The sequence below is a fragment of the Notothenia coriiceps genome, unplaced genomic scaffold (assembly GCF_000735185.1).
Source record: "Notothenia coriiceps isolate Sejong01 unplaced genomic scaffold, NC01 NC01_scaffold00012899, whole genome shotgun sequence".
NCBI lineage: Eukaryota > Metazoa > Chordata > Actinopteri > Perciformes > Nototheniidae > Notothenia > Notothenia coriiceps.
In genome coordinates this window covers 251,568-261,668 of record NW_011345600.1, presented here as the reverse complement: position 1 = coordinate 261,668, position 10,101 = coordinate 251,568, and the positions used below count along the sequence as shown (strand labels likewise).

At 40.9% G+C, this 10,101-nt stretch overlaps 1 protein-coding gene across 1 annotated transcript in view; it reads left to right on the top strand.

Annotated features, from left to right (window-relative positions):
* LOC104947653 (alpha-1A adrenergic receptor-like) overlaps positions 1–9,646 on the top strand; it is a 13,902-nt gene extending 4,256 nt beyond the window's left edge. The window contains exons 2-3 of the mRNA XM_010773710.1: positions 1,558–2,846; positions 7,795–9,646. Coding sequence (XP_010772012.1) covers positions 1,931–2,846; positions 7,795–8,264 — 1,386 coding nt within the window. The 5' untranslated portion in view covers positions 1,558–1,930 and the 3' untranslated portion in view covers positions 8,265–9,646. The remainder of the gene's footprint in view (positions 1–1,557; positions 2,847–7,794) is intronic.
* The last annotated feature ends 455 nt before the right edge of the window (positions 9,647–10,101 follow it).

The window sequence follows — 10,101 nt, the reverse complement described above, 5'->3', positions numbered from 1 at the left end:
TCCCAGCAGCTTCTACTGAAGCCAGGCCCCAACTCCGGGGGACTTCCGGGTCGGGGACTTCGGGTGGCAGTATACGCCGTGAAGTTGTTTGCGGCCTGCCAGTAAACCCAAAGCAGAAGAAGAAGTGACGTCAGCGGCTTCATTTGTGTAATCTTCCCTCAGGGAACTTATTCCGGTGTGAACGCGATCTGTACTTAGTTCATGAGAACTAAAGAGTTCTCATGAACTAAGTTCTCATGAACCTTTGTGGGAAAAGTACTGCGGTGTGAATGCGCCTAATGTGTTGGTTCGAACATATGAAAGACTTATATCTCTTGTCACAATAGCCCACAAAAACAGCGGGGCTGTGTTTTCAATGGGGGTTTTTCATTTTACACCGGCACTTCACCGCACCATGAAATCTCATTACATTCAAAAAGGCCATCCGAGTTTCACATACGTTTAGCCATCCTGCAGAAACCATCTGAGATATGCATTCAGCGCCTGTTTGAATTCCATTTCCCCTCAGGCTACTGATGCTGGAAATCGCGGCATCAAGTGTTTGTTTGGATGGATTTTCGTTCCGCCTCATGGTGGGATGAAGCCTTTGATCTTGCAGAAACACGTGACGAGCTTTATCGCAGCTTCTTCTACATTCTTCCTCTAGCCGCTGTTTATCTCAGTCAGTGACATCCCAGCTCTCCAACACGTACACGGAGAGTGCCACTGAGTGGGACTATCAGCAGGCCAGAGCCTTCCCCTCGGTAATATAGAGCCCACCTCAAGGTTCAATTCCTGGCCTGTCATCCACCGTTGAGTAAGAGCCCAGCTTGCAATCACAAGACCTTCAAGGAAGCCATCTCAGGCCCCGTCTGAACGTCTGCTCTTAAAACATTTTTTGTAATCTCTGCTTTCATTTATTTTTTTATTACCCGCATGGCTGGCTGGTTCTCTTATAATACCACGGATGATTTTCTTTATTCCCCCGTGGATCGTAATTGGCGCTGTGGTGTCCTTGTCTTTATCTCCTGTTGTTGTTTTTTTTGATTATGTCTCCTTTTTTTATGTTTTCTATTATAATAGCCGCCCTACCCCACTGCTCACCGGCTCTATTAAATAGATAATCGATATGCCTGGTTAATTGAGAGGTTAAACACAAATCAGGTATGAGTAATGGGATGTTTTTACTTTTAGCTTGCAGACTCAAAAAGACAAGGTGGCTGCAATGTTTTCTGGGTGAAAAGGAAATTGTGACTGCAACTTAGTTTATTCAAGCAGAATACTACATTTTCTCTAATGCAACGAGGGAAGAATAGACGGACTGTTTCCTCTGAAAAGAGACTATTAAAAGATATTTTTACTCTTTAATCATATCCGAGTGCTGTATAATTACTTTTTTTCCATTTACCTTTAATGTCTTACATTCTATGTGTGAAGTTTTGATTAGTTCCCGCACTGATGAATAAATACCAGCTCTTAAAAGGGTGATGAGCCTTGTGTGGGTATTAAAATAATCATTGGGTAACTAATGTTTTGTTAACTATACTTATTTGTTATCTCTTTTCTTGTTTCTAAAAGGTTTGCTTCAAGAAAGCCTTTCAGCATGACAGAACATGACATTCCAAATCCATCAGTGGCCGCCTCTGAGAAATTGAATATTTGTCATTTCCATTAGACTGTACTTTAATTATGGACACAATTAGACAACCCATGGCAGTGTCCCTCTCTCTGACTTTCTGCCAAGGAACTCTGTGATTGGTGGATCGTTGTCAAGTGTCACCTCATTTACTTATGAACTGGAAGAGCAGGTTATGCGGCAGGGAGGCTTTCATCCTCTGCATCAGGAGGAGCAGAAAAAGGGATGTAGCTGTACTAATTAGAGTAACAGATGTGTCATGAGTGTTATCGCTCTTCAAGGCATTTAGAAACGTGATGCACCCAACAGTTTACAATGGACCCCGCTGAGAACTCCAGTGTTTTTCCTGCAGCAGATCGATGTCCCAACTGCAGCTCATCCTCCCAACATGAAGTGGAAGTAGCCAAGATGGTGGTTCTGGGGATGGTTCTGTTGGTGTTTATCGTGTTTGGGGTCCTTGGCAACATCCTTGTCATCCTGTCGGTGTTGTTCCACCACCACTGGCGCTCTGTGACGCACTACTTTATCGCCAATCTGGCCGCCGCAGACCTGCTGCTGAGCTCGGCTGTGATGCCCTTCTCTGCCACCTCGGAGGCTCTTGGAAGATGGGTGTTTGGCCGCTTCTTCTGCAGCGTCTGGGCCGCTCTGGACGTCCTCTGCTGCACCGCCTCCATCCTCAGCCTCTGTGTGATCTCCATCGACCGCTACCTGGCAGTTAGCTATCCTCTGCGCTACCCTGCCATCGCTACGGGTCGCCGAGGCCTGACGGCGGTGGCTGCTCTCTGGGTTCTCTCTGCGGCTATATCTGTGGGCCCTCTGTTCGGCTGGAAGGAACCGGAGCCAGAAGACGAGACAGTGTGCCGGATCACGGAGGAACCCGTCTATGCTTTGTTCTCGGCGCTAGGATCTTTCTACATCCCTCTAGCCATCATCCTGGCCATGTACTGCCGTGTGTACACTGTGGCAAAGAGAAAGAACGCAACCCTCCGGAAGAGCGGTACGGGAGAAGGGGTTGAGGCAGAAGGGGTGACGCTGAGGATTCACAGAGGGAACGCTGCTCAGACTGAGAAGCAAGAGGAAAACAAAGGGACCGTGGCACGCAAACGCACCACCTTTTCCCTGCCGAAGATGCTTAGGTTCTCAAGAGAAGAGAAGGCAGCCAAGACTCTTGGCATCGTTGTCGGGTGTTTCATTCTGTGCTGGCTTCCTTTTTTCCTGGTATTACCCATTGGTAGGTACCTCTTAACCCGGGATTATGTCATTAATGAACTGTGACTTAGTCTTAAATAACCTTTTTCCCCCAGGACTAAAGGCTATGATGACAAGTCAACACTGACGTCAAACACATGGGACTAGATTAATATGCAATATGTGACAATTCTATTTTGAGAACTAAATGGTAGTGTAAAAGAAGACTAAGACAATAAGAGAATAGCTTACAAAATGTAAACTACACCAACATGCTTTTGCCTGAAATGTGACATTACCTGTCTTATTATATTCAAGTCACAAAGTGAAGATTCTTCTAAAAAATATACATCTTTTAAAAACAAAGTAGGTCATTTAACACATTTTCCTTTATCAAACTATAGTTTGTCTGCAGTTATTACAACTTTTCGTTATTGAATTACAACACCAGCAATTCATTTTACAATCTTCACTAACTGCTGAGGAAGTATATAATTCTCTTAAACTGCTAAATAATCCACTTTGATAACCATCTACCCACTAACAATGTCTTTCCTGATACTGAACAGGTCCTTTGCATGTTATCCGTCGATTGAATTATGGTTATCAGATGTTATTGGGGGTCAGATTTGATGGCCTTTTGAAACCAATTGGCTCAGTACTGTATGCTGTTATTTCTTGGTAAGCTAGATAACTGCAGGGAGGTGCAAAATTGTTAGGCGGAGACCGCTTAGTGTTTACGTCAGGAGCAAAGGATTACAATTAGTGACACTGACTTGTTGCAAGTGAGGTACGTAAGTATTTAAAAAAAATAAAAACTCACCTCACTCAACAAACAAAGATATTTACCTAGACACGTTTCTAAATGCGATCAATCATTCATCTTCTTCTAAAATTAACAAACTGGGTTTTTGTTTTAATTCACAATTTTAAAAACGTTTTACATTTGTGACTGTTTGACATTATATGCAAAGACGCCATTTGGCCATTGATCAGTCTGAAGCACCACAAGAGTGATAATTGCCATTTAATGAGCTGTTAAAACAGGTGAGCAAGACATTTTAGTGCTTTTTTAGTGAAAACAGATTCCTGTATCTAAAACAGCACCATGAGAGCGTTGAAAGGGAAGACTGGAGAGTAGAGTCATTTCTTTAATGTTGTTTAGCCAAAGCAGATTTGATCAATCAGTTGATCAATCTCTGCAGGTGTATTACTATGAAAAACTCCTATCACATTGTCAACATGTACACTGTAATTGGAATCTCAATCATGTTCATTATAACAAAATAAAAGTCCTTAGTCGACAGTCGCACATTTATCTGCTCATTTTGTAAGACACATCAACAAAACAGACAATTTGATTATTGGAAACAAATCTGTTTTAATTGTAATAATACACAACAAAACCCTACTGCAGTGATATAGAAGAGTAGTGGGTGTGGATTCAGGTGCTACAAAGATGAAACTACCAGAGAGGACATTTAAAAAGCGGCTTTTCTTTAGGATGAATGTACCTACACAAAAATATGCAAATATGGATAAAGTCTCATTGGCTGTTCCAGATGGATAGAATAAGATTTGAGGATTTTGGATATACTTTAAACAACATCATTGTCAAACAACCTTCTGGGTTTTTGGAAGGACTGCATTGTTCAGAAAAACAAGTCTTTATGGTAGCTCATTGACTTGAATGCAAGGAGAATGTAATCAGTAAGAAAAATGGAAACTAACTTGTTGGATTTGATTTGCTGCATGTGTCTGCAAATGGAAATAAGGTATTTTCTGAATATAAATGGTATTTAAATGTTTCAGACATTAATTGAGTCCATAATGAGGGCTCTGATGATTTATTGTAGAGGCCTGCTTTATTCTGTTAATTTAAATTCAGCAGAAGCAACACAGGACAGAAATGAACTAATTAAGGATTAGTCCACCATTGTATCAAAACTCCATGTCGGAGCTTTGGTTGCCAATACCAAGAGCTCAGGGAAAGGTAAATGTCTACTAAGCTCGATATTCTTAACTATCATCTATAAATTACACCTACATGTTGTCAGACTCTTTCAAAGAAGGCGATAACAGCGATGTTATCATAAATGTAAGAGAGGCTAGAAACCGACCATTGTAAAAACTAATCTTGAATCTTAATTGTTTCTGAAATAACTCTTACGGCTAGCCTGCGATAAGTGATTGTCAGTGTGGACCTGTGTGTATTTAAAGGGTAATAGTCTATCAGCCCAGGTCGCAGATGGTGAGATTATTTCTGAAATGTGTGTTTTGTTAGTGTTACACAAACTGTAATCGCATTGAACATGATGGAGGAGATGTAGACAAGTGATATACATTACCTTTTATCCTTGATTTGTGAACATTCATAAGTGAATGTATGAAAGGCCAAATACGGAATCCAACTGTAAACAAAAGGGATACTCTGCCAAAAACGGGGATGTATTGTCTGTAGGAAATGTATTAAAATGTCTGAACACAATAACTATATTTAAGTAATAATGGTTTTGACTTAACTTTCATGGCTATTTACTCCAGTAGTGCTAAAACATGTAAATAAACACTTTAAACAGAAGCTCTTTTGAAATGTCACAATAGGAAAAACACAGGTGTAAATAATAAAATGAATGATGGCTGAATATAGCTGCTGTGTTGATGGGTCCTGGTATTGTGTTTACTGGCCACACTGTGATGGCTTACTCTGGCCCTCGAATAGCACTGCCATAATTAGCTATGATTAATGTTATTAAAAAAAACACCTGTGCTTTCCCATGACAAGTCAACACGTCTGCTGTGAGAAGAGGTGTTTTAATTAGTTATCCGTTTGACAGAACGTTTATCAGTTGCGACAATTTTCTGCTTTTCACTGTGATATACAATTGAATAATCCCAAGTTTTGGTCTGTTGGTTGGACAAATTGAGCAATTTAAAGATGTTCCCTGGTATTCTAGGAAACAAATGGGATTTTTTTCATTATTTTCAGACTGTTTATTGACAAAACAAACAGAAATGCCAACGTTGTGGTGGCGCTATAGGAAATGTCAGGGGATTATGAAGTGTCAGTATCCTTCCCCATGGGACCATGACTAACAACAACAAGTTTTCATGGCAATCCATCCAAATGTTTTCAAGCTATTTCAGTCTGACCCAAAGTGGCACGCTGACCAACTGACTATTTGAGTGACAGATGATCTTACATACCAACATTGTGTCCATGGCTAAAAATATAGCCTGAGCCATTTTAATGTAGATCTAACACTATCCCACCAATGGCTTGGCATTGTAGCCATTGCGATACAAAAGCTGTTGAGTCATTTGTATCATATTTCTTGATAGGTTTTGCACCATGAACACAACCTCAGGCAAGGCCTTGCTACTTCCCCGCTGTCCCTCGACACTACTGCATGAATATCTTTACAAGGGACATCAAGAAATTAAATTACAAGCAACCAAATAGACCAAATAAGACACCACAATGGGGCCGAATGGGCTCCTACTGTGAGATGAAATGGAATGAAACAAACTGTAGCCGCCTCCTATGAAAGCTATTATAGATTACAAGCACCAGGCTTAATGGGCTGTAATGCTAGGAGGCATCCTCAGTCACCCTGTAGTCTCCCAAGGCAGCCAGTCATCGGAGAATAGTTATGCATTTCAATTGAGACAGACCTTCATGGCTCATAGCACAGTGAGCATTCAAGCTTTGAGGCAATGATGGTCTGAGATTCCCAGACGGCTGTTGAGGAAAACAATACTGAATTTTTTATTATTCCTCCGGAGCACTTCAGAAAGAAAGCCTGTTTTGTGGTGAAGCACTATAGTGACCGCCAGGAATGCTTTTCAGCCACCGTAACAACGCTGGCATTACAGTATGCATACCAAATTCAGAAAAGAATGTGATGTGTGCTGTGCAATGGCACCATATAGGCACTGTGAAGCATTATGCAAGTAAGCGTAGCTTTTGGACATTGGTTTATGCAAGTTAACCCGAAGGTATTGAGCTTATTCTTGTAAATGTAAAAAAAATGTGTTATTGTCTTTAACTGTAAAACTGTCTGAAACTGTGCTGTTACCATTCTTGAGCCAGGACTCTCTTGAAAAAGATATTTTTAATCTCAATGAGACCTATCCTGGTTAAATAAAGATAAAATAAATCAAATAAAAATAAATGTGCTCAGTTTTTCCAACTACAAAATGGTGAACAAAAAACGACTAGTATTTTTGGGCTAATGTCATGTTGAATCAGGTAAAGGCAAAACACAAACTGCTGCCACACAGTTAGAAACACGCCAAGCTAAATGAACATTGATTATTGAACGATTTCTCTTAATTAGAACCAAGGGACCCAAATCATGAAAAACCGTATATGGCTAAAAGTACACCTCAGTCGCCATACTGCGTTTTATGAAGATATGAAGGAAAAGGGTAAATGTAGACTTTCAGGAAGGCAGGTGCAGATTCCATGTTTCGGTTAAAGAAGTTTCAAAGAAAAAACACAGGGCAAGAAAGAGACACCAAATGTGGACGAACTGGACAGGAATTAATAGCACTGAGAGGCTGATGAGGTAATGACATGCAGGCGAGGGGGGGGAATCCATGGCAACTGCAGTGCTGATTTAGAAGGTGGGAACAGATGTGTAGATGGGTAGGGCAATGGGGAAAGGTGGGTAAGTTTAAGAGCATCTGTTGGATGGATGGAAATGAATTGCCTATCAGCGCAAAACAATAGTAAATGTTCTTGAGTGTGAGATTTTGAAAAATAATTAACCCTTAGGAGCCTGTTTGTACAAGGGGAAAAGGAAATATGTCTGGAAAGAAGTGAACGACGGACAATTTACTAGCATTCTGTGCTAGTTGTTGAGCTTAAATGGAGGTATTGACTGCCCAAGTGCATATTAGGGTTAGGGGTTAATCTTAAAGAATAGTGGTGTATTAGTGTGCTTGCTTCCTTATTTGATTCGTGTCTCTTTATTTGCTTACTCTAGGATCCATCTTCCCGTCCTGTAAGCCTTCTGAAACCATCTTTAAGATCACCTTCTGGCTTGGCTACCTGAACAGCTGCCTTAACCCCATCATCTACCCCTGCTTCAGCCGGGAGTTCAAGAAAGCTTTCCAAAACGTGCTCCGTGGTCGCTGCCTTCGAACTGGGGCGCCTGCGGTCAAACCACAAGGACACGTCGCCCCCCACTCCTCCAGTCCACACCACCCGTCCCGCAACGCTGATGTCTCGTGCCAAGACCGCGTCAATGCTTCCTCATGGGGCTGCTGCAGGGCACTGTCGACCTCCTCGTCATCAGTCGCTGGTCCGGATCAAAGCGCGCAAATCCAGAGTAAGAGTCTCCTGAAGGCGTGGTGTTTCTCAGCGAGCCAAACGCCGGTGCCCCAGAACCCCTGCAGTCACAGATCGGCCAAGGTCTTACGCCTTTCTCTCAGTGTGGCAGGAGAAGCTGTTTGATTGGCCCGCTGATGCAATGCCGGGATCTTTGGGAATTCAATATTTGGTTTGCCTTCTGGAAAAACTTCTGTACAACTTTTGCATGTATATTCAAATTTCTCAGAGACATAGAGGGCAGGACTAGGTCATAATGTGACATACCTCAAGCACTGGTAGACGATAACTGTTGCCTTAAGACCTTATGTGTCAAAGGAAATAGGATTTTAGAAAGTGAATGAAAACATGTTTTGTACAGATTCATCAACAGCATTCTGCCCTCATAGTGCTCTCCAGTGTCAACACGGGATCAAACCAACAAGAAGACTGGAGAAAGACTTACAGCAAGATACTTTTGGAAAAAAACATTTCATAATTTCTGCACTTGCCATTGTACAATAACTGTAGAGACATTTCTTTAAACTTTAGTGGTATTTATTCAGAATGCACAGAAGTCCTTAAGGACCAGATACTCATGAATCATGGCATTCACTGACAGCTCTTAAAAGGTGTAATCTGGTGAAAGATTGTGTGTATTATATATGTGTCCTTTGTGTTTCTAAAGGGACAAAACACCTGCAGGATTCGATGTAATAATACCTGTCACAGAAAAGAAAAAACCGTATGAATCGTCGGACTGAAGAGAAACAGGAGTAGATCTTTGAGTGTGGTATGAATAACGGTTTGCAGAAGCAACAAAAGCCCTTCGTTGTGCCCCTCTGAAGCTTTCAATGTTCTTTTTTTGTTGCGGTTTTATCAAAGTGTGTTGAATCAACTTTTTATGTTTGACATCTTAGCTTGTGGTGTTGTTGAATAAATGAAGAGGTGTCAGATAGTTTTCTCTGGATCTTTGAGTACTGGTTTTCTGCCCGTGCAGTTTCGTTTTCCTCAGGCAAACATATTGTATTTCTTTAACTGACATCTGTATTTGAGCTGACAGACAGCCCTGACTATTATCAAATTAGCTGTCATGACTAACGTATAAACAAACAATTATCTACTTACAGGCATCCAGGAGACACAGAGCAACATAATAGTCACATTTGAGTTGTGTTTGTTTCCGCCCAACCTTTACTTTATCTTTTAATTGCTAGCAATTCCTGGAGGGAATTAACAGGCTCCTTAACTGCTCAATTTTTACAGTCAGTTTAATAATTAAAAATACAGTTTATTTATAGAGCACCTAATATAAGAGATAGCTCAAAGTGTTTAGGAAAATATAAATGCAACATTAAAACGTCAATTAGCCAATAAAAGACAATAGATGATCAGCTTTAAATGTTTATTAGGCTGATTTTCTGGATAATATTTGTATTTTGTGACATACTGTACAAGCAAGGCATGGCAAGTTTATTTATCACCTTTCAACACAAGGCAATTCAAGGTGCTTTACAAAAATGAAAGACATTCAGACAAAGGCATTTTAAAAAAAGACAATAAAAGAAACATTAAAAGAAAAAATAGCATCTTTTTTTCCCCCTCTGTCTGAAACCAGAGGCCAGTCTTCTCTGATTGGTTAGCTGGCTGGGTCTGTTTTGATTGGTCAATTGCTTAGAGATGTCCCGCCCCCTAGCCTATCATGGTCAATGTGTTCGAGTGCCAGCCAATAGTATCATGAGTGTTACATAGTGATGTCACTATGTTACTAGAAATAAAGGGGTCATATGGAGGTGTGTCTGGCAGGGTGTGGGAGAGAAACTCCCTCTTTGGGATTGTAGCCATTGCAGACCATTTACACACTACAGGAAAGGGAAAGCCCCAAAAAGCATAAAAGGGTCTTTAAGTTAAAAAAAGAAAGCCATAGTGAATAATACAAATTTGAATATTTGTTTAAAGAAATATAAGCATGACGTTTTTTCAG